The 24,441-nt window shown below is 41.0% G+C and overlaps 2 protein-coding genes across 2 annotated transcripts in view; one reads left to right on the forward strand and one right to left on the reverse strand.

The window, feature by feature from the left end:
* The first annotated feature begins 228 nt into the window (after positions 1-228).
* On the forward strand, positions 229-3,069 carry ccdc181 (coiled-coil domain containing 181). The gene is made up of 5 exons (XM_070832894.1): positions 229-360; positions 788-1,798; positions 1,907-2,053; positions 2,465-2,622; positions 2,898-3,069. Exons 1-5 carry the CDS (start codon positions 259-261, stop codon positions 3,067-3,069), a joined length of 1,590 nt encoding a protein of 529 aa, XP_070688995.1. The 5' UTR covers positions 229-258.
* Positions 3,070-3,696: 627 nt separating this feature from the next.
* Positions 3,697-24,441, reverse strand: part of p3h2 (prolyl 3-hydroxylase 2) — a 56,309-nt gene continuing 35,564 nt past the window's right edge. Inside the window, exons 2-15 of the mRNA XM_070832842.1 lie at positions 19,697-19,849; positions 18,522-18,711; positions 12,906-13,037; positions 10,668-10,795; positions 8,234-8,323; positions 7,807-7,847; positions 7,105-7,196; positions 6,849-6,976; positions 6,604-6,699; positions 6,156-6,306; positions 5,921-6,038; positions 5,693-5,768; positions 5,420-5,560; positions 3,697-5,019 (exon numbers count right to left, since the gene is read on the reverse strand). Coding sequence (XP_070688943.1) covers positions 4,927-5,019; positions 5,420-5,560; positions 5,693-5,768; positions 5,921-6,038; positions 6,156-6,306; positions 6,604-6,699; positions 6,849-6,976; positions 7,105-7,196; positions 7,807-7,847; positions 8,234-8,323; positions 10,668-10,795; positions 12,906-13,037; positions 18,522-18,711; positions 19,697-19,849 — 1,629 coding nt within the window. The 3' untranslated portion in view covers positions 3,697-4,926. The remainder of the gene's footprint in view (positions 5,020-5,419; positions 5,561-5,692; positions 5,769-5,920; positions 6,039-6,155; positions 6,307-6,603; positions 6,700-6,848; positions 6,977-7,104; positions 7,197-7,806; positions 7,848-8,233; positions 8,324-10,667; positions 10,796-12,905; positions 13,038-18,521; positions 18,712-19,696; positions 19,850-24,441) is intronic.

Below are 24,441 nucleotides of genomic sequence, written 5' to 3' on the forward strand. Positions count from 1 at the left end.
CGTTGTGTGGGTTGTAATAATGATGGTAATTGGCCTAAACTTGAATTCTACATCATCAGGAATCGTCCTAAAAAAATCATCCTTTGGGTACCATAAATGCCCAGAACAAATATCTTGGTTATCTGGTCCGTAGATGCTGAGATAACTGAGGTATCTTGTTCAGGACTGGCTGACTGATATCACTTTCCTTTGGCTGTGCTGCTAGTGTTGCAAATATCATATCTGAAATTTGTCCCTGATCTTCTTCCAGTGAAGATTATGAGTGAGGTGGGCTGTGTAAAGTCCCAGGAGGAATATGAGGATGACTTTGAAAAGGATCTGGACTGGCTGATCAGTGAAGAAGGCCGAAATATAGACCAGGTAGGTGCATAAGTGCAGCTTATATAAGACCATTGGACAGGCTCATTAATTCTTCTCTTTCAAATGTATTTTTCTATCGCCATTCTTCTTTGTTATGCTGTGTGAAAGTGAGTTTGGAGTGTTGCTCTACTTATTGCAGACTGGGTGCTGCACGGGTCCCTGACCCTGCTCTGTGAAAGTGTGGCAGTGAGTAGTGTTGAGTTACCTGCGCTGGCACTCCTCCCTGTTTGCACGTGAAACCCACTCTATTGACATACAGTGACATACTTTCACCGTGCCACTGATGGATGCAATATTGATGAACACACTTGAACATGTCTGCTATCACACTGGCACATCTGTTACGTGCTGAGTGTTGATGTGGCTTATTCATTTGCATTCAGAGCTAATTAATGAATGCAGAGTGCCATCTTTTCCACCCCCACAGGATCCTGACTATGAGGACATAGAAGCAGATATCGACAAAGAACTGGAGGAGGATGAGAAGCAGCAACGGATGAAAAGAAAGCCAAAAAGCCGCAAGGAGGAGAACAGAGGCAACAAAACAGAGGAGCTGGTGGAAGATGAAGAGAGGTGGCCTTCACCTATGGAGCCGTTAGAGTATGATTCAGACAGAGACAGCCCAACTAAGTCAACAACTTTAGTCCCACCTCCTCCTGGGATGGATGACCAGACGGACGAGGAGAAGAAGTACATTCTGGAGAAGATCCAGCAGGCTAATCGGGAGCTGCAGGACCAGGAAGCTCCGGATATGTCAAGGCGCAGGCGGTTGCATTTTAAAGAGAAGCTGGTGGATCTGGTGGTGCCTCCACTGCACTTTGTTAAAAATGGCAACAGTGGTGAAATGGAGGGGGGAAAGAGCAACAAGGATAGAGCCAAGGATTCAGGGGCAGAGACTGAAGTGTCAGGGAAGCTTTCTGATCTAAAACTTTCCCCCCGGGACGGGAGTTTAAGATCTGGAGGATCTGGCCAGGTTGAGATGAGCAGTGAGGGAGGGCAGGGGCTAAAGGAGGGCAGGGTGCTTGTAGAAAAGGACGGTAAGTTTGACCTGGTCAGCCTGAAAGAGGTGGAGAGTCAGGGGCTTCTCCCTCCTTTAGCAAACAACTGCGGTGACCGCTCACGCTCCTCCCCACGTCCTCAGGAGCACACCGTGAGCTCCAGTAAGATCCACAGGTCCTCCACATCTCCTCGTCCTCGTGCCGGCTCTTCCCCCTTCCATCAACAGGCGGATCACCTACGATCCCCCAGACCTCCAGCCCAGCCCAGGGGCAGGCCCAGCTCAGCCAGCCACAGCCAGAGAGGCAGCCAGACGAATGGCAGCAAGCGGCGGGTGCAGTCGGCCACAGAGATGCCCTGCCAGGCCACTTACATCCTGTCCACCCAGCAGAAAGAGCTGCTGCAGAGGATCCAGGAGAGGAAGGAGAAGCTGTCCAAAGAGGTGGGAAAGAAAGAACATAAACTAAGTTTGTGCTTCATATTTATATTTCCACTTAAAGGCTTGCTAATTACATAAATCACTGTTAATCAGTCTGGTTTCCCATTTCAGGCAGAGCAGAGGAAACATGAGGAAGAAGAGCAGAAGAGGCAGGAGAACGAGCAGGCGTTTAGGGCCTGGATGGTGAGGAAGAGGGAGCAGCTTCAGGAGGAGAAAAGGATCCACCGAGCGCAGGAGATGGAGAGGATAAACTGCAAGGTACGACCACAGGGGGGCACACCAACCTCACCAAGCATGGACGAACAGGATAATACATGTGCACTCATAGTGAGACTTTAGGTAGGCTAAAATAGAAATTCTGCTTTCATATTTATGTTTTTATTTTATCATTACAACTGTTTTTAGTGACTAATCAGACTCTATCCAGTATTAACCAATATCTAAGACTTATTTGTTCTTTTAAAACACCAACTAACAATACCAATAAAAAGTCCTGCATGAAAATATAACGATAATTATAGACTTATCAATTATCAAATATAACAATATATACAGATACAGATTATATTAAGGCAGAACTATGTGGGCAATTCAAAGACATTGCTCTAATGAAACGTTTGCCAAACGTTTCCACTTAATTACTGGATGTCTGTCTGCGTCCTGATGCAGAAAGACTCCAACGACCCGGAGGAGTCCTTCAGGCTGTGGCTTCAGAGGAAGCATGAGCAGCAGCAGAAAGAGAGACAGCTGGTGGAGCTGAAGAGGCTCGAGGAAGACAGTGGTTACTTCCTGCGCAGCCGCGAGGAGTGTGAACGTGCCTTCAAACTGTGAGTCCACTTTTACCTTTTTGTTCATTTCAAGGCCTGAAGCAGCAGGCCCTGGGTGATTACAAAGCAATGCATAATTTAATTTTAAATGACATATGAATTATTAGAAGAGAATAGAAGAGTGCCATTTTAACTGATAATGTCATTCTTATCAGTATAATATGGGTTCTTGGTGATATAGCAATAGCAATAGGATTCTTTTTGACAATTCTCTCAGTGTGCCAATGTTAAATTTGCTCCATGTGTTCTCCATCCTCTCCTCCTCTCATCCACAGGTGGCTGAAGCGTAAACAGGAGGAGAAGCGAGCAGAGCAGCAGGCGGCTCGAGAGCGCTCCCGCAGGCTGGTGTTGGAGGAGCGACGTGCGAGACGCATGAGGGACCTGATGTGCTCTGTCAATGAGAGCAAGCCATTCAGATTTACAGAGCAGCTGGCCTATCGCTTCTGAGCCCGACGAATCCAACAGGCCATCACCTCACGCCGCCTCATGCAGTGATTTAACCATAGACAGGACAACACGAGACTTGGTGTGGAACATGAGACACAGTTTATTTTGCGTTCACTCCTTTCTAAGGTTTTTCTTTTTATTTCATTATTTCTATTTCTATTTCGGTGTTCGAAAAAAGCTAACCGTGGTGACCTCTTACTCAGTGCGAACATACCTGGGCAATTCCTCAAAATTAACTTAAGGTTTGATGATTGTTTTTTTATTACTGTATTTACTTTGTGTAGTGTCAGATGCACTTTACTTAAAATGGAGTTCCTCCTCAACTGCAGTGCTCTGCAGCCTAAATATAACAGGTGAACTGTTTACTATACGCCTTTTGTCAGAGAGGATATGTTCATTTTTAGCACTTGGACAGATGAAGCTGTAAAGGAATGAAAATTAAATCTGTAAGAAAAAAAATGCTATTGGTGAGTATGGCTGAATGTTTGAGAGACATTAAACAGACAAAACACAAGCAGTTTTTCGGTTTCCTCATAAGAGGCATTCTTATTTGATACAAAAGAATGGATGATGTTGAACAATATGACATGAATAAATAAAACAAAAACAAATATAGATATGGAATAGTATATTTTTTAATTTATAGGCATGTACACATACTTTTTTGTGTGCTACAGCATTTCAGAATTAAATATCAGTGAGACAAAAGTGGCCAACCACATTAAACGATGGGATTAAGTTTCTGGTTAGCAGGTTGAATGTATGTAGAAAAAAAAATTTCTTTCCATTGGATTTACAGTGCACGACTCGGCCTATCAACTGTATCTTCAACACAAATATAAAGACATAAAAGACCAAACAAATATGTATTCCTTGAAACAGGAATGATTGACATCTTTTGTGAATAAAAGCTCCTTATATTAAATGCTGACAGTTACAACAGCAGCTGTCAATTATTAAAAACACATAAATACAAGTAAACCATAAACACCATGTTCTCTTGTCAGCGAACATGTAAACCAGTATTCTGCTCTGTGTGCCCAGAAAAGAGCGGAGTGATTTATCACGCCAACAACGAGAGGTAAAGTGGGAAAAAGTAGTGACAGGAAACATTTTCAGTTTCAGACTTCAGAGGGACAGAGTGCATGACCATTAAATATTCAGCATATTAGAACATATCTCTTTCTTAAATTCTTTCTAAAAGTACTAAATCTCAAATTATAAAAACAGTGCACTGCCTACAGTGAAAATAATTCTTACTGGCACAGAAATAAAAAAAAAAAAAAAACATTTGAATAACATAATGTTAGTAATAGCATATGTAACAGTATCATTTGTGAATATTGACTATTATTTTGGACTATTGACCACTGAAATTAAGGTATTTTTTAATGTCTGTACATAGTGTTTTTTTGAATAAAACCCATTTAATGTGATGTCCAGAACAACAAGCACAATTCAAAACTTAAAAAAAAAAAAAAAAAAAATCAACCATCGTTCTTCTCTTTGGCTTCTTCACAGTTCAGTGAGATTACAGGTACGAGCAGTCTTACATGAAACAGTCTACTTTGCCAACTCAACACAACACATGAATTGGATTTTTTTCTCTACTAGAGGCTGTCACTGGAAGGAAAGACAAAGAACCAAAGTAAACTCAAGTACTGGTGTGTAGAGAAACATGGAAAAAAAAAAAAAAAAACATGACTGACGACACACACACAAAAAAGACAATATTATTAATCTTGCACTTCAAACAGTACAAAAATAGAAATGTTCTGATCCAAAGGTCAATTCAATAAATAGTTAACATATATAAGGATCTGGGGGTTGGGGAGAGGTGCAGCTGTTTTTCTGCCTCTACAGTTCATCTTTAGGGTTGATGTTGAGGCCTTGACCCCACACAGCCTGTGTGTCCAGCGCCTGGATCACCTCATCTGCCTGCAGTCTCTCCTGGAGAGAGAAAGAAAAAAAAAAAAGGAATGAAAAATAAAACCCAGGAAGGTCAGAATGGTGAAATCTAAAATTAAATTTAGAAAGAAAATAAAAAACAAAGGAAAGTTCATATTGAAGGCTAAGCAATAATTTTATTAAAACTCAGCCAAAGCAGAAGGGAGAGACTTCATCAAAAGGGAAAAATAAAAAAGCAGTGTTCACTGACTCAAGTCATAATTACATGTTATTTCCTATCAAAGAATAAAGTGTTTAGGAGCACATTTGAAATTGAATAAATAAATAGCACAAAATGTCCAATTTAACACAATGCTTATATTTTTACAACTTGAACCAAAATCAGGATGAACCTGACTCATCCTGTGTTTGCCAAAGTCGTTTCAGTGAAACTTTAGTTTACCAGCTCTCTGAAGAGCGGGTCCAGGGTGAACCACAGAGCGACGGCACACCTCTGCCCGCTGGTGACGGCCTTCACACCGTGTGGATTCTCGCCTCCGGACGAGAAACCCACCATCCTGCCACACTTTGGCTTCACTGACGCCTGGAGAGGGTGGAAGAGACGGAGCAGGAACAAAGATGAGATAAAAATGACCATCGTCTGTTCACATTAGTAAGACCAACACTGAGCAGTGCCAGGCAGTAAAGTCACTTTGAAGTGAATCTAACATCTTACCGTGACTGTTTTGGCATCCATTTCTGTGAATATGAACTCTCCTCCATGAAAATCTCCATTTAGATATAACAGTGCACTGAAAAATACAAGAAAGTAAATAAGAGACTCGGGATTAAAGTGGGAGAAGTGACAGTGGCCATATTCGTCTTTTTTTCTCCTTAATACGGCTGCAACAAAGCAGGTTCTTTATTTTTTAGTAGTACTGACAGTGGTGGTCTAATGGTGTACCTGTAGTCTCTGTATGTGTATGCTGGTGGTTCCTTCCAGCACTCATTGGCTTCGGGGTCCAGCAGGCAGTTGTCAGCATGGATGGGATGGCTCAGGTCATTCCTGTGATCTTGCTGGCCTGTAAACAGACACACAGCACACAGGAGCATAAATAAATCAGTATCAATACAGCCTTTCACGTACTATTTTAAAACATGTCGGTGTCAAGTGAAGTTTGTTTCTGTGTGCAGGTCACCTGTGATGGCTGTCCGGCACACCAGGTGTGTGTAGGAGAAGTGCAGGGTGGAGTTGAGCAGGAAGTAAGACTCGATAATCCGTCTCGTTCGCTCACTGATGTCGTAGAACAGGCGAGCGCTCCTCATTGGCACTCTGCCCTCATAACCGTACTGCAGGGACACACAAAAACAAAAGGGCGACCGTGGAGTAAAACAATAAGTCACGAAAGATACTGTGAACGTAAAATGGTCCACTGTGACTTATTTTATTGAACACTGTAAAAGACAAAATACACCGATGTGGTAATCCTGATCCCCTGGTTTGAATTTCCTCAGTTTTAATTAAGTAATTCAGACAAAAACTGTTTTCTTGCAACTTTGACAGCTATTTGGCCAGATGAGGGCTGTGATCTTTGTAGACCATGCAGTGGAACCCAGGCATTTGTTTATGTTAAGTGGTTAGTGTACCTGCAGGGTTTTGAGTACAGTGGCTCCTTCAAACTTCTCATTGGGAGTGTGTGGAGACATCCTGCCTCTGTAACCGTCTCCTGCCATAGTGACAGCCTGGAAGACAAGAAAAAAGCCATTAAGCTTCAAGTACAGGCCCGCACAATGTGCTGTGCAGTTAGCACAGGAACAAACACTCAAGACACAAGATTTATTGTTCTGTAATTTAAAATCCTAATCTCATTAAAGTTGTGTAATGTTCCTACATGTGCCAGGTGTCTGAGGTCTGTGCACTCCTCCTCAGATATAACATGATCCAGCAGCACCCGCTGGGTGCCGTTCAAGGCTGCAGAGTTCTGCACCAGCTGCACACTGTCATACACCAAGGGGCCACCTACACAGATCACAGAGCACTATTTAAAGAATGCAACATGTTATCTCAGGCATGGTGGTCACAGAGGATTTAACTGAACTCTAAAGACTTTCTCTCAGCAGTTTAACTCTGCACTGGTGAAGGTTTACCTTCTTTGAGTTGCGGAGACGCAGCGACACTGACGTCCTTCTTCTCTGAGATGGGAACATACTCCATCCAGCCGTCCGTGCCAGAGGGAATCCTGGAAGAACAGAGAGTAGAGGATGTGATTTGTTGTTGAACCTGTAATGTAATAACATTTTATGGCCACCTGGTGGCAGCAGAAACAAGCAGTGAACATAACACTGACATATTATCATTACGTGTTGTTAAATTACTGTTAAATTAGGGAACTTGTTAGCAAACAGCCTATTTACGAAGCAACACTATCATTAGTTTGAAGTCATGTTTCTAGTCATGTAAGTCCAATACCAATTCTCCTTTAGCTCTTTTTTGACTCTATTCTATGAGAGTGGTGAGGGTGAAGGGTGGTGTAAAGTAGCAGGCAGTAGAGCTTAACAATGAGCTGAAATAATAAATACGTTGGAAATCTCTGTCGAGTTGAGGGAAACTACAGAGTCGGGTGATAGTTCTCTGTGGGTTTGTCACTACAACACACCTTTTCACACTGTGCGTTGTCATTTGATCCATTGTTAATACAAAAATACCAATATAGCTGCTTCAAATTTTGCATATGCAGCTTTTTACTGCAAGGGAGGGATGTCTCGGGCAACAAGAGGACGAACCGTATTGTAATATATTCAAGAGTGCACTTGATGTTACACTTTTCAAAGTTTTACAGATCTCTTTACCTGCTTGAGTCGTCTCTTCCACCTGTGCTGCTCCAGTAATTCTGCAAGAAAAACATAAGGAAATCTGTAACCAGCACAGCAAAGCGACATAATGATGTGTTGGCATGACCAGCAGGTGTCGCTGTTGGCTGAGATGACAGTAGCACGCGGTGGCCGTGCGAGACACCTGTTACCCTGCTTTGAGTCGGCCAGAAGGGGCACATTTATGGTTTACACACCCAGCAGAAGATCTGCTCTGCATCAGAGACATGTGGACTGGCTTATGGAAAACTGCCCGTTAAATGACACAATCTCCTTTCATTTCTGGGCAAAACTGAAAATTAAAGGGCGCTGGTCTGTCATTACCGACGTGCAGCCTGATCCAAGTTTGTAGTTATGCATGAAAAATGACGAAGATTCGGGATAAAGTTGTTCTCTATTAACTCACCCCTTCAGTAAATTCCACACCCATGGTTTTACTGCCAATCAGAAGGAGCTCCAGTTCCTGTTTGTGCCTCCTCAGGTACCACGCAGCCTCCTGCAAACACAAAGACGCACAAGATTAATAAGGGTCCATATTCATACCAGGGTTTTAGCTGACAGAATCAGTTAAATCTTTCTTGATGGAAACTTAATGTTTTTGATCCTCTTTATTTTAAATGTTCACCTTTTTGTTAGCTGACACACTCTGCATATCGCTGCATTGTTTTGACTTTGACTTTTCCAGACTGAAAGTGACAGTGAACTCTTGTTCTGACTCTCTCACAGTCTAAAATAAAATTCCTCTCTCCTCACCTCAGTGCCAAGACTAATGAAGTGTGACGGTCTCTCTGTTCCTTTGTGTCCCCTCAGAGGGACAGTTTTATTACCGTTTCCTGCCAGCAGGAAAAAAAAACCTCTGCTTTTTCTCGTACCTAAGATAATACAGTAATAACAGGTGCTGCTCTTGGCGCTGCTTTAAGGTGGATTGTGACAATGACACAAAGTGTATAAAGTTATTAATGACTGAGATATATACTGAGCAGGACATTTTACAGTGGAAAAACAAACTTGTGATTGCTATCTGCTGCGCAAACTATGTAATGAAACACTGTTTGTAAAGTAGTTCATACATAATGAGTCTTTATTATTACTGTACTTTATTTTCTTGTAACTTACAGGCTGACATATAAGCCTATACAGATATATTTGCTGTAAGCTAAGATCAGCTGATTTCTTGGCTTAGTTCTAGTTGTGTATGTGTGTGTTAGTTTGCTGTGTGCTTCCTGACACAAGTCGACAGAAAGAGTCTGTACATGTACAATGTTTGTACTTCTGGGTGTAAATGTGCTGTAAGACTCCATACAGCCCTGTTTTTTGTATTATTTTATGTCTAGGGGAGAAGAGGTGGTCGGAGGAGGAGTTTCCATGATGAAGAGTATTATGAAATTTGACCATCCAGTAGCGTTTTTCTTGTAGAGGTTAAAAAAAAGAAAAAGAGAAGCCCTTTTTTCCAGCGCTCTTAATACAAACAGCCCCTAAATTGTTCCAGAGACTTCTGTGGGCACCCTGACATGACTTTTCCTCCTCCTCCGACGTTCCTGAAAGGCAGGATTCTTTGGCGGGGAGGCAGGTCGGCCCTGGCACTGAGATCTAGGTTTCTGTAAATGAGCTCCCCGAGGTTGGAGGGAGCAAGGACGCGCAGAGGAGAGGCGATCTGTCGGCCAACGACCGTACTGTAAACTGACGGGACTGGAAAGACTTGAGGGCTAGAAAAATGTGAGCTATGAGTGGAAAAACATAAGCGTGAGCTGCAACACGTCGGCTCTCAGCGTCTCTTTATCTCTCACACACACATGCAATGTCAGCCACACACACTCACACATTCACACAGTCCTGCTGGGAGCCTCGATCACTCTAATGAGTACCAGGCTTTCTAGGAAAAAGAGGTTGTGTAATTTGGACTTAAACAAGGCGCTGCTTGACTTTTCCCAGCAGCTAATCAGAGTTTAGGAGGGACAAATTCTCAGTGCTGGAGTGGAGGATGAGTAGCCAGACTTTACAAATTTGATTTTCTCTTGCAGGCAGACATTCAGCCTTTAATTATTCAGAGTGTTATGAATACCAGGGGGCAGGGAAATAATCAAGAGCACCCCCAGAGGAAAAAACATGTTGTCGTAAACACATTGACGTAGCAAATACTTCCAGCTGGATGGAGAACATATACAAGTGAAAAGCAAACTTTATAAGGGAATTGCTGCCAAGCAGCGAGGAGCAAGTTCATCCAAGAAATACAGCAAACGGCCTGCTGCCTCCTGTCTCCCCCTTTTCCTTCAAATCCTCACTTCTCCTCTCTGGTCTCTTTCCCTGCCGACACACTCCCCCACACTCCTGCTCATATCATTATAATGTTTTTTTCCACTCAGTTTTGTGAAACTTAATTTTATTGTCCACAACTTGTTCAGAAGTCTCATGATCGACTTCAAACACAAAATGGGTCAAATAACGACGTGACAAGTTTGAGCTGCTTTTAATTAGCTAAGAGGCAAAATGGTATAATGTTGAACTTACTGTAAACTACCCATGATAATGTTTAAAGTTTTTCTAACTATCTCACCATCTAAACTGAAGGAGAACAAGCCTGAGTGATTGTGGCCCCTAAAATCTGGATTCAGCAGATAATTTAAATACTTAAAGTTTTCTCTACTCGTTTTGATCTGTAAATCTTTCTTTCCAAACCTAATTTCCTAATTCCTAATTAATCCAAATATAACATAAAGCATCCTCACAATGAGATTGGCCTCCTAAATCCATCCGCCCAAAGAAACATCTGTCCTGTATCTTTCACTCAGCCTTCAAACCATCGATCCCCTCCACACCCTGCAATAACAGCAGATCCTGACCTCTCTTGGCTTGCCGTCGTGTCCCAGCGCCTCTCTGTAGTAATCCACGTTTTCCGTGATGAACTCCTCTCCCTCGTGGAATAACAGGTAGGTCAGAGCACACTGGAGCGCCTCCTCCAGCCTGTTTACTGCAGCGACAGACAGACAGCAGTTGAGCAGTGTGTGTGTGTGTGTGTGTGTGAGAGAAATGTGGAAACTTATCATGGCGGACAGTCCAAAACCATTACTAAAGTGAAGCAAAATCTGCTCTCTGGTTGACATAGTGGAAAAACTTGCTACAGATGGATATCAGTGATGAGGTGAGTGAGACAAGTGCACAGCAGGAACATCCTGCACTGTCTTCCTGCACGGAATATAACACAATTACACTTTTATGTACATTCATTTGCAATGATCCACACATACTTCTGTCAACCAATACACACCTTCTGCTCTACAGTACTGCTGCTAAGAGCACACACAAACACATGTTTTACTAGCTTGTAAAGGCACAGGGTTAGCCAAAGACTTCCTGTCTTGGCCGAGGCTGAGGCAGCGAATCTGTTGCTGTCAGCTGTGTGCTCCCAGGTCAATAAGAGTCTGGAGATTTGAGCTCACTCAAACAGAAAAATGTAATTGTGGATTTATTTTGGAAACTTAAGCAGCTAAAGCACAATGAGAGGCTGCTGAGTGATGGCAAACGTCAACTGCAGCAGTGTGGAGCCACTGAGGAGTGTAAAACACAGCAGGCCACTGCGCTGCGGGGTGTTAGAGCACTCATATTACTGATGTGTGGTAGGCAATAATAGACAGCAAGACTGCTGGTACTTAAAAAAGGTGAAAATCCTGCTGCATTTCATGCACGCAACATGTTGTCAAAAAAAATACATCTAACAGATATAAATGATCTAGGCTCAGAGTTGTAAAACAATGAGAAGCAGCCCGTAGCCTGATTTACATTTAACATAATTAATGTTTATTTATTTGAACCTTCTGTGCAGCGGTACACCAGGTTTTTTGTGCCCCATTAAAATGTTTAGGAAGACAGAAAATATGAAATTTCACAAATATAACATCATTAAAATATACATTTTCTGTGAGCACCCTGCTAGCATTTTATATGATTTAAATGTTTTACATTCTTTCAACCTCTTTTAGTGTTAAAGATAACCCTTTCAGGTATGTTATAATCAAGATTTTTGTACCCGCTGATTTGGTGACACCGGTGGTTACTGCTAGTAATGGATTTCATTGGCCAAGAAATGCAACAGAGGAAAAGTAATTGAGGTTATTTGTAAACCCAAGCAAACTGTGGACTGAGATATTCACTAAATCTTGTTTTAATAAAGAAAAAATTGTAATACCACATTTACGCTTACATTAGAACCATCGCCATCACCTCTGCAATTTAATCAGCACATGCATGCATCATTCAATGTAAATGAATGTGCATGATGAGCGTGGGCAAAGCAGGCAGTAACAATGAAAGCTACAATGCTACATAGAGAGGCAGAATCCAAATATGGTGCATGGCGATTGCTGAAAAATAGCAGCCATAGATGATATTATAAATGAGGTTTGATATCATGAAGATACAAAGTTAAAAAAGCAAAAAGGGGAAGTAGATTAGTTATTTCACAAGCAGTGATACGAACCGAACTGTGAGCCACTTCCACTTTTACAATACAGATAAAAAACAGTCTTTGAGGTCCACACACACAGACACACACACACACACACACAAACTTTATTAGAGACACATGCATATGGGTCATTAAGTATAATCTGAAACCATTCAGCACACTCTCTTTTCCAGCTAAGCTTTGTTGTTGTGCCAACACCCTTGTCTAGAACAGCTTTTCACTACTTCATCAACAACAGAAGACTTGAGGCTATCCATTCACACACACACACACACACACACACACACACACACACACACACACACACACACACACACACACACACACACCTGTGAGACATCAGACTGGATACACCCATGTAATAGTTGCACAGACAAACAAACCAGATACTGTTATGACCACTTGTGAAACAATGTGAGGGGTGCGGTCTGCTGACTGACTCGACCGACTGTCTGTAGCTCTTTGTGGTCACCGTGAGTTGTTGTACATGCGTGTGTGTGTGTGTGACTTATGGGTGTATCCACTTCCTTTGTTCATAATTACACTGTGCATTGTCAGATTAGATGTCATGTTTGGAAAAAGTGTTGTTCCCTGTCCAACAGAGTGAACAACTTACGCTGGAAGTAGGCAAACTGAAGGTAGTCGTAGTGCAGAGGCAGGTAGTTCTCCATGGGTGAGAGGCGGCCTGGTCGGGTGGCGAGGTCTCGGACACACTCATGTTCACAGTGCAGCACCTGAGTGAAGTGATCTGCAACAAAAGGGTTTCAGATAGTTCAGAAACCATTTCTTAAATGTAGCATTTGGCTTCTTACTTGGTAAAATGTAACTGTTGGTTCAGGGGCTGGATACCAGTGTACCCATCACCACTGACTGATACCGTTTATACAAAACATTACTCTGGAATAAATGCTGATTTACACAGCCCTAAAAACCTGCTAATTCCCCCCAAAATCTTGAATATACTGTAGCTTCCAATAGTTTAAATGCTGTTTCACCTCTGGAAGAATACGGTCAATACACAGAATATTAGCAAGTTGGCACATTCAGTCCAAAATCATCAGCATCCACCTGCAGTAAGCCTTCAAAAACACTGAATTAATGTAATTTAACACTTGTATGGTGTTCGGGTCTGTCTGTGGGACCCGTTTTCATTTTTTTATCAAGAGAAAAATGATACGATTAATTCTTTTTTCAAACTCAGACTCATTGGCCTTGGCTCATTTTGATGAGTCTGAAAAAATAATTAATCGTATAATTTTTCTTTTAATAAAGAACATAAAAACTAATTAAATCGGGTCCTACAGACCCGAACACCACACAAGGGTTAAACAAAAACATCTTGTGTAACTCTAAACACAAAACTTATTATGGAAAAATATTCAATAAATTATGCCTGGAAATAAGAAGTGAATCCAGATTACAAATGGCAAACATATGTTCTGAAGGAGGCATATAACTATAATAAATGTTATAAAGGTCAATTTGTAGGATGCTAATATAAAAAATGTTCAAATATCACAACTCAATATTTCAAAACTGCAAAGGAACATGCCCAAAAATAATTAGTATTTCTTAATCAAAGGTCTGAATTGATATGGTTCTGAAACATTTTATCATATGTTCATATAAATAATAACTGTTATCTGAAGTCATTTTCTAAGTGTTGTGAAATTAAGTTAAGTCAAATGGTGCCCGCCAAACGGTGGCCACCAGCTTTATACTTCACTTTCAGCTAGTTATATCACTGTACTACTGGGTCTCACTTAGAAGACTCTGTGTGGTCTGTTGCAAATTTAATGCACCGATGCAAAATGGTGACTATTACAGAATGATCTCATGCCCACAGCCTTTAACTCTGCTGTGATCATCAGTGTGATATCAGCTGTAGATTAGAGGACCACTCTATTTTTAGCTGTTTTTCCGGTGTGTAAGTCAATTAATTACTAGTCAGCATTGTGGACTCATTACACTGATTTCCTTCCACTACTGACAAACCTATTAAGCATCAAAGCAAACGTTGTATCGAAAGGTGAAAATCGACGTTGGAAAAGAGATACTAGTGTGAGAAACGACACATCATTCTAGATCAAAAAAACATCAATTAGTGATTTGTTTGATTTGTCCAATGTACATCGATTCCTACTGAACGAATGAGCACTTCATGATGTGACGCTGAAAATAATAAGAGCTGTGTATAAAACAGTAATGTTGTTCTTATACTGCATTAGTGGTGATGAATGCCTGCTTTAGCTTTCATTCAAACACAGATTTGTGTTGGAAAAAGGAAACACTGGAGTGAGTTCGACTTGATGAGCTGTAATCATATCAAAAGAAACCTGTCCAACATCACGTTGATCCCTGTTGCTGTGAAGCAGATCAAAGAAATGTTCCCCTTTTAACAGCACAGCGCTTCCACGTCTTTGTTGTTCATGACTCAGGTTGTGATGACTCCTGGTGTTTGTCGATCTTTTTTTTCTTATTACACTCCCACAGCAGATTATATTACTCTCAAAAATACATACATACAATTTCACACAAATAAACGCCACAATCACAGACTCTTCCATAGTGGTGCTATGGAAAATAATCCCCTGATTGCATGTAAAACAAAGCCCGGCCAAAGCTAATTAGCTGTCTTTTCTGTGTTTATGTAACCGGGCTGTACATTTTTGAGACAAAGCACACTTCTCAGCAATTGAGCTGCGGCTACTGCACCTGCACCTACTGCAAAACTCACCTTAATTTCCAGAGAGAAAGACCTGACCTGTGTCAACAAAAGCTCTGCTGAACAAAAGCTGATGTATGTGTGTAACAGTAGAGCAGAATTTTGTTGTGGATACACAAACCCTCATCAAACATGCCTGATTATTTGCTGGAAGAAAGTTACAACCCACAAGCTCCTATTGGCTACAAATCATGTTGTAAACAAAATAAAATGATAACCCTAGTACAGAAGGGCTTGGTGCTTGGTATTTATGAAGCTCATTAAAACTGTGTGACTGACACGTGGTGATAAAATATTCCTGCAGCTACTGTGTAAGTGCCAGTTTGATGAATGCCAGTGGCTGCCGGGCTGAGCTGTATTACACGTTGAATTGCTCTGTCCTGTTTGGGACACAGAGAGCAGCAGCAGACAGAGGCAGAGAAAACTGAAAGCATGCGCTGTTTTTAAAAGGTTGCCAGGTGGTGTGTTCAGATACTAGTAGGAAGCTCTAAAACCTGAATTTAAACCAGCTAAACAGTCTTGCATCAACAAGCCAAAAAAACCCAAATCTGACTGAAAAACAAAGGATAGGAAAAAAGTGACATTGTGCAAATGAAAATATTATCTGAGTATTTGGTAGCATTGAAAAGGTTTGCTGTTTAGCAGCACAACTGAAATTCCACTCAACAATAACATCTGAATTTTCTAGTAAATGAGCAGAAACATTAAAAAAAAAAAATCAGAATGCTCCTTTAAGAGAGGATGCCCAGAAAAGCACACAAGTTCTTTCCAAAATATACAGTGCAAGCTCAATATTCCCCAAATCAATATATTGATTTGGACAGTCACTTCAATCAAGAGGCTGTGGTTTGTCCCACAAGTCTTCTCCACCATGGCATACTGTGGTCTCACCTATCAAAGTCATTTCAGTAACTTTACAAAGTGAAAACACAAACCCTAAAATGTTGAATGTGTACTAAATTCAAAAGAGCTGCTCAATTATTTTTCAGCTACTTTAATAATCCAAGACCCCATTGCTTTGCTTAACAACAATGAAAAGCTTATGGATGTTTGTGGAACTGAAGCAGACCTGCTATCTGTTTTTTTTTTGTAACCACAGATTACGCTACGTGGCATGATCCGATTTGAACCCATGAATCTGCCCTGGAGCCTTTGGAGTTAGACATTTATTTACACCTTTTTATCTCTAAGAAACTCAAGCCAAAGCACTGACATAAACATTTCTGCATTTCAGCTTGTGGAGTGCCAAGAAAAGCTGAGCGACTAATGAAAAAAATATTGATAAAGTAATTTGAAGCTTGACTGCAACAAGCAGTCTATATTTCTTTTATTAGTATTTTGGGGCAGACAGCGGAGAGATGACTGCAAATGAAGGGAGAGAGAGAGGGGAGTGATGTGCAACAGATCTGCAACCAGAATCTGTGATGGAAATCGTTGAAAGCTGATTGACTCATATTATGAAGAAAACTTGTCTGGAGGCTTCGATGCCGCTCAGCCAGGGAAAACAGAGGAATTATCATCACAGTGTGAGCACTGCCTGGTGCCGCATCAGTTCTGTTGGCTGCTTCCAGTGATCAGTATTTTAACCCCTGTTGGGTGCACCAGAATTACTGCATGTCCAGACAAGGTCATTATACACGTACCAATAATATGTGTGAATAGTCTAAACATGGAAACATGACCACCCCTGGATCACGTTGTGTGGAACCTGTAGGTCACGATCAGCGAATTCTCTAACAGCAGACAGCCTATTCTCCTGTCTGGAGCACAGCACTGCTTTCACGTACGACCTGGGTAACCCTGAAAACGGAGATTCACTCCTTATCCGGATGGTGCCAGCCAACCCAAACAACCAGACAGCTGGACTGTGCTCCAAGGTCAGACACGAGCCTTTTCCAACTTTAGATTCCACATTTGGCGTGAAGGTGACCTCTGAACACGACCTGTGGCAGCTCCCTTGTGTGGAGTCTAAAGAAAAAAAATTCCTTCACAGAATCACACCAGGGAAGCTGTGATTACAGTACATTTATTCTAACCACTATTCCACCACCTATATATCTGTATGCTTAAGTGTTCAATCAATCAATCAATCAATATACTTTATTAATCCCCAAGGGGAAATTCCATGTTTCCAGGAGAAGACCACAATGTGCTGTACCGCTCTGGGAGAGTGTGTTCACGTGGGTTTTAATTGTGTTTTCATGGACAATAGTACAATTATAGATGTAGCTCTAGGAACATACAGCAACAGCTGTTATCTCTGTTATCAGCCTAGACGGCTGATAACAGCCATGTTGCTGTATGTTCCCAGTGCCTTTGACCCAGTACCAACTTCAAATCCAGTGCCAAGCTGCTGCCGAGGGAGATTTGATCACCTAGTGAGCATGAAGGGTGTTGTTTGGCCTCGTCTAAGCCTCCCCAGACTCTCTCAGCACAACAAAGCTCAACTCAGGCTCAGGGCCACTCAGTACAGTCAGACCCGCTGGTGAACCGGTCACAGTAAGTTGATAAAATGCTGCCCACACCAAATAAACAGTCTCATTCCTTTCATCTCAGGCTGTACTGGACCTCTGACACTACTAACAATCAACTCAAGACAAGATTCATGAAACCACTGTCAGAGGGCTGTGTGTGAACACAAAGTGGCATTTAGATTTCAACAAAAAACACGAGGCAGGATTTCTCAGAAGGCAGAGAGTCTAAACACGCAAGCAAGCTTTTAACGCATTGCAACATGCTGGATGTGGTCAAATAAGACATCATACTAGCAATAAAATATCACAATATGCTGAAATAATGTTCATACTCTCAAATTAATCTCAAAGAACTGGAAGACATTTGTAAGGAAGAATGGGTGAAGATACCTCAAACAAGGATTGAAAGACTCTTGGCTGGCTACAAAAAGCATTTACAAGCTGTGATACTTGCCAAAGGGGGCAGTACAAGGTATTTACTCTGCAGGGTGCCCAAACTTTTGCAGACGCCATTATTTTGTTTTCTGTTATTTTGACAGTGTAAATGATGGAAATAAAATCTAACTTTTTTTTACATATTATAAGAATGTCTCATCTGTAATTTGATGCCTTTTGGAGATTTTTCCATCTTTCCTTGGCTTCTTTATGCACATTAATAAAAAATCTTTACCTGGGGTGCCCAAACTTTCGATCTCCACTGTATATGCATGCGGTTTTATGTTGTTGAGGATCTAACACAGACAGAGGGTGCAAACTATTTAAATCAAAACCTAAACAAGAAAGTCCTAGCTCTAATCAAAACCATACACTGTAAATAGTTAATAATTTAATTGAAAAGAACATAAACTGATTACGCCATCGATCATATCCAAAATCCACATCTTTATTACCCTGGCTCTGACCAATGCCACAGTTATTTACATTACATATCCAAATGGAAGACATGTTTTATGCTACTTGAGGATAAATGCAAGATAGATTAATGTCAACAACTTTTCTGTTCATGTAAATCTATTCAGATGCTGGCTCTTACCTGATATGACTTCATGGAGGCTATAACGGTAGCGGAGGTAGTCGTGGCCTTCAAACCTCTGTGGCCATTGACACAGGGCCCGACACTCCACGTCTGCTTTGAAGTACTCCACCAAAGCCTCCTCAAACAGAGCGATGGCTCCTTCGTAGTCACCGTTGTCATATAACCTCACTGCTGCTGTGAAGGAGCGCTGTGACGAGAGCCAGGAATGAAGGGGTTAGCACTTAAGACCTTTGGTGTTCATTAAATCTCTTTATGATTTGCTGGGGTACTGACATTTTTATGCGAGCAAACATTTGTTGTTCGCGTTTACAGTTAAAACACAACTGTAGATAAAACTGAGGCCAGTTCATGAAAGTTTTTACAAGCCGTCAGGTGCTCATCAAGTGTCTTGCAGCAGCAGTGATCATTTGTTTGGAATAAGCAGAGGGAGAGGTGGGTGGGTAAGCTCTTAATAGCTGCCAGGAAGAATTCCCACTGTCATTCTTTTTATGAACGTAGTTTAAAATCAGATGTATTACACATTAATTTATGAACCCCAAGGGAAATTTGGTTTGGACTGGAGTATTGCAAACAAGCTGCTTCCAGAAACAAAAAACAGAAAATCTGAAAAACAGACTAAAGACTGGTGAAAAAAAGACACGTAGTCAAATGCAAAGCATTTGCATCTACATAGTGCCACAGTACAGAACTAATGATAAGCAAAATTAAGTCACAGTGAGTGACAGATTAAGATGCGTCTATAGAGACGGTCCAGTAGGAGCTCGTAATATCTTGACTTGAGGATTAAACGAGAACAGATGGGCAGAAAGGGAACTAAAAGAGGGGGGGGTGAGAATGATTGAAAAAATGAAAATGAAGCAGTGCACCAAGACTGCACCAAGCAGGATCCAAGACTCTTCGGCATTCAGGGCTTCACCGCAACCACTACTAAAGGGCCTAAATGAGTTTAAACTGCAATGGCCCTTCACGTAGAAAAAAATAGCCAGACATTTTTGGACTTTGGTTTGAAAAAAGATGGCTTAAACGCAACAGGTCACACTGATTATCTGAAACACACTCAGGCAGACACATCAGTAGGTAGAAAGCATGAAGAATGGATAAAACAAACAAAGTAAGAAATAAGTGAGGCTGCCTCTGTATCCAAATTCACATATTAATATTTCCTGGCTCACCTGGTGTGGCCGAGCTTCTCGGTCCACAAAGTGGTCCTCATTAACACCCTGCAGGTCTTTGTACTGCTCCAGGTTCTGACCCATTTCCACATGTTCTGGATTGGCCTGGAAATAGGTGTGAGCTGCTGCCGCTGCCTTGTCAGGCTGCTTCAACTAAGGAGAGAATCACAGAGACAGAGTAGGACAGAGGTGTTATTACAGTAATAATACCAAAAACATATGCGTTCAAGGCACAAATTAAACCGTGTGGTGGTTGATGGTAGTTAAAAATGAGCCATAACAGGTGAAATTGGTGCAAGTGCAAGGTGTTTGATTGATATTTGCTTCTGTCTCCAACACAAACACAACATTAAGAGTGTCTTTCTGTTAAATCTTTTTTCATCTAAAAGTATTAAAATATGTGAAACCATTTAAAAGTTTGACCAGAAACATGTAGACAGGTCTCCATTAAAAAAAAAAAAAAAGTTCATTATCACTTTCACAGCTTTTGGAATAAAAAGTAAAAACAAAAAAAAAAAAAGTAAAAGTAAGAATGCCAGGGTGCATTCAAGGCTTTGCTAAAAATTGATTAATGGCAACTAAATTGGAATCTCCTTGAAATGAATAATATTTCTGCTCCTTCCAGTTCAGTCCAGAGAAGAACTGAGCAGATTTACAGGGACGCACTGTTCCCATCCACATCCTGTCATTAGAGAGAGCTGTCATTAACACAGCTAATATGAAGGATGAGCTCTCTGACTCAAAGCATATGAACCTAATGATGTTGGGAGTATTTGAATGAAATAATCTCTGCAGACATCCCATCCTTTTCCTGAGAAATGTTTCTAAAATAAACACACAAAAAAAAGAGACAGTTTACGTATTTGCTCGCTAGATAACAGAGACACTGAGAGGCAAGGCAGTGTGTGTTTGAGAGTGATATTGACACAGTGCAGACCATGTCCTGTATGAATGACTTAAACATGAAAAGAATGAAAAACACCAGCTGTTGGCTCCATGTTGGCAGCTGTGATTGATGAAATAACCCAAACAGAAAAAGTACAAATTGTAGACTTTAGAATATGTTTAAATATGTTTCATGCACCAAAGTGGATGAACGTTATGTATAGAAATGTATTCAAAATATATTTCTTTCTTCTAATTTGCACAAATCAAAACCAAAATAGGTCAGAAGGACATTAAAATAAAAACACTATAGTAGACAGTCAACAAATGCACAGCAAATTTAAAAATGGTTTTATTGCTTTCACTGTCAGAATTGTGTCCATGGCTACGGTCTGCTACGCAGAAATAAAATGCCGTAATTGACCAATCAGAATGGAGCATTCAACAAAGCCTTATGATAAGCACTAATTAAAATAAAACAATACCAAAAAGGTATATTTCTGCAATGCATTTTTCAAGAATTATAATTCAAGATTTTTTAGATTAATCTGCCAATTATTTTCTCAATTAATCAATATTCATTCAGTCCATAAACTGTCAGAAAATAGAACATGTTGATCACAGTTTACAGATTTAGTTTACAATGGTGTGAAACAGCAAGAGAGCAGAATATCCTCTCATTGAACATTGAATAATTGAGATAAGTTTATTTATAGTTTACAATAGTTCATTAGTGAAACATTCAAATGTCTATCTGTCAAAATGTGGGAATTTGTCTGACCACTGCATCACACTATACGTTAAAGTACATCAGTTAAGATGCTTTTCTTTAACACCAAAAGTATGTGACCCTCCACTCTCTACTCTCTGGAATTAAACTACACACAGTACTTGCAGTCTGCCCCAGCAAAAACACAAAGCTCCCTTCAGACAGGAAGACCCCAGATGTCTTGTACAGGCTCGTTTCTTGTAGCTTTAAAGAGCTCTTTTATCTCATAAAAACATAATTTTAGAGGAACTCGACTATCAGAAGACGCCTGGTCCTTATCAGATAAGATCTTAATCATGGTCAAGCCTCAACATGGTTTAGGTTTCTTCCAGATACTGTATATTCTCTCAGGAAGACAACAACCTTTCAGCCCTAAAAGGTGTAGTTCACTGCGCAGGTCCATGAACTCAACACAGCCAGTATACTATATGCTGCCCTGTGACCTTTGTTGCATGTCAGTTTGCTCTTTCTGTTTCTTTTTCAAAAGCAAGAAGCGAATCATCAATATTCTATTAAAAACAGAGTTATATTGTTGTATTATATATAAATTGTGTTTGACAGTGACTGAACTGGGTAAAAAGTAGGAGAGAGAGAGAGAGAGAGAGAGAGAGAGATGAGAACTTGAGCAGGAAACAGAGGGATGATGATGCAGAGAAAATAAAAAACAAATACAAAGAGGTGAAAGTAGACAAGGTTGGAGGAAGAGCTTGTGAAGGACCGGATATATCTGGCAGCAACATTAGCTCATGGTATCGCAAACACTTGTGACTGCTTTTGTTTAAATCCTCGCCAACAGGTGCAAACATAAAACAATTAAAGTAAAGATAACAGTGTTTCACAGCCTCTCGTGACAGTTGAGAAGGTCAGTCTGGCCCTGTTGCCAGAAACATAACTGGCCAACAGCGCTTCTCAACACACTCACTCGTCTGTTTTGCCACTCAGCACTTGTGCATGTTTGCCAGGAAGGACATTTGTTACAAGGAAAACCTTTGTATGTTTTGTATTGTTTTCATGGGGTGAATTTGTGAGATAAAGCTTGGGAATTCCCACATTCATCCAAGATTTGAGACAGTTCAAGGGTTGAATGGCCGTTTGTGCAGAGACCCACTCGGATACAAAAACAAAGTACTTTGTGTTTTCTGTAGGGGAGGCAAACAATTTCCACAAAGTCTGCACAATGCATCACAAAGAGTCAACTGAACTGCTCTGATAGATGAAGCATAAATTCTTTTTCCCCAAAAACAACCCACTTCTTCATGAAGAATGACTCCCCTGTCAGACAAAGTTGAGTCTCTTTCATGTGGTAGCAGAAGAAGCAGGAGAGAAAAGCCCAGCTGGACATGCTTGGTTGCCCCTGAAAGGCCAAAGAGTGAGGTGGCGTCGAGTGCATTCCTGGTCAGATCACCTGGCTGCAGCCACCGAGCTAAACTGATCAGCCAACCAAGGGAGGAGGAGAGCTCAGGCAGGTGAGTGGCACATAGACTCATTCTCCAGTGGCTACATACAGTATTTCATGCAGCACACATGAATGCACAAGAAGACCTAATTACACTAAATAAGAGCGAGCCAACGGTTCAGATAACAAACATGATGTTTACTTGTCAAATAAAGACAGAAGAATACAGAATTATGAAGAATGATTGCAATTCTGCGATCCAAACAATGAAATGAAACAAAACACACAAAGTAACTGCACTTAGATGCAAAGCCAAGAGTCAATAGAACAAGTTAAAACCAATGTGCTGGTAATTGTCATAAGAGTTCTTACAAAATACGTAGATGTAAATCAGACAGTAAGGTAGAAACAGGCTGTACACTGAGGAAACCTGAGTACAGCAGAGATTCAGTTGCAACACTTGAGCTCACAGTAAACCATGGATTGCATTAAACACTGATGAAATCAGTGTAAGTGAGTCTGAGGGTGGATTTTTCCTCTAACTGGTGGCACAGCCTAAAGCACACAACCCAGCTCTATCATGTGTCCTCTGCTGCTGCATTCCTGACAAAGTCTCCCCAAAGTAATTCAGGGAGACCATCCTCCTTAAAAACAGTATTGTAGACTTGGCTTTATTTACTTGGCTATATTTGATCAAATTTGACCATTTAATTGTATGTTTTGTCCAGACTAAACGGCAAAGATCACAGCAACTGTGGTTGTATAAAGGAGGGAAGAAGTTTGTCTGCAGTCACTGACTTGCCCTCACCTGCCTGCACCTCCTCTGGCTGCCCTCAGCCCCTCGGGGACAACCTGGCTCAGGCCAGAGGGTCAACAGGAGGAAGGGGGGGATTACTCCAGTACACCATCCCAGCACAAACACAGCTGTGGTCAGCTGTTGCCAGATTCATTGTCCTGAGACTAGACATCCCAAATTCTGGGGGAAGCATTGAACATGGGAGACGCACTGTATTTTTCCGCTTTTCTCATGTGGTTTTTACAGTCTCAGCTAATATTTTTTAAGAGATACAGCAGTAAAGCGACGGTGTTAAAATAAAGACTGATAGTTTAAAAATAACAAAAATATTAATAAGTCCAATGGACAGAAAATAAATTTTATCTTGGAGTTACCTGGAACAGTTAAGTGAGAAGAAAAAAAGACCAGATCTACTGTGAGTTTCAGTGCAGGATTTGCACTTGGGTGACAACTGATTTACAGCTATATTTAATAGCACCTGAGCTCACACATACAAGATGGTCACTACAACTTTATGGCTCAACATGGAGGATTCGTGGGAGTCTGAGTACTGAATCAAACTGTCAAAATCCCAAAAGGGTCCAAGCTTGGAGATTCTGAAATGAAAACACATGCTCATATATCAAACTGAGCGGAATGAAAGGTCAAAACACCCCCTCAGGATGACAGAACTGAAATCAATCATGGGCTTGAAGTGAGATTGCCATGATACTGAATAGTGTAATGGAAAACAATAAAGCCTGGAAACAGCCATGCGTGGGTAAATCAGAGTGACTCGTTTGTCCAGGAAAAAATGGTAAGAAAGTCAGGTATCTTAGTTATCTTTCTTAAAAGGGCTTAAGTCAGCCATTTTGGCCATTACTACTTCTCTTCCTATGAATACGCAATATGGATACACA

This window comes from Pempheris klunzingeri, chromosome 6, assembly GCF_042242105.1.
Source record: "Pempheris klunzingeri isolate RE-2024b chromosome 6, fPemKlu1.hap1, whole genome shotgun sequence".
Lineage (NCBI taxonomy): Eukaryota > Metazoa > Chordata > Actinopteri > Acropomatiformes > Pempheridae > Pempheris > Pempheris klunzingeri.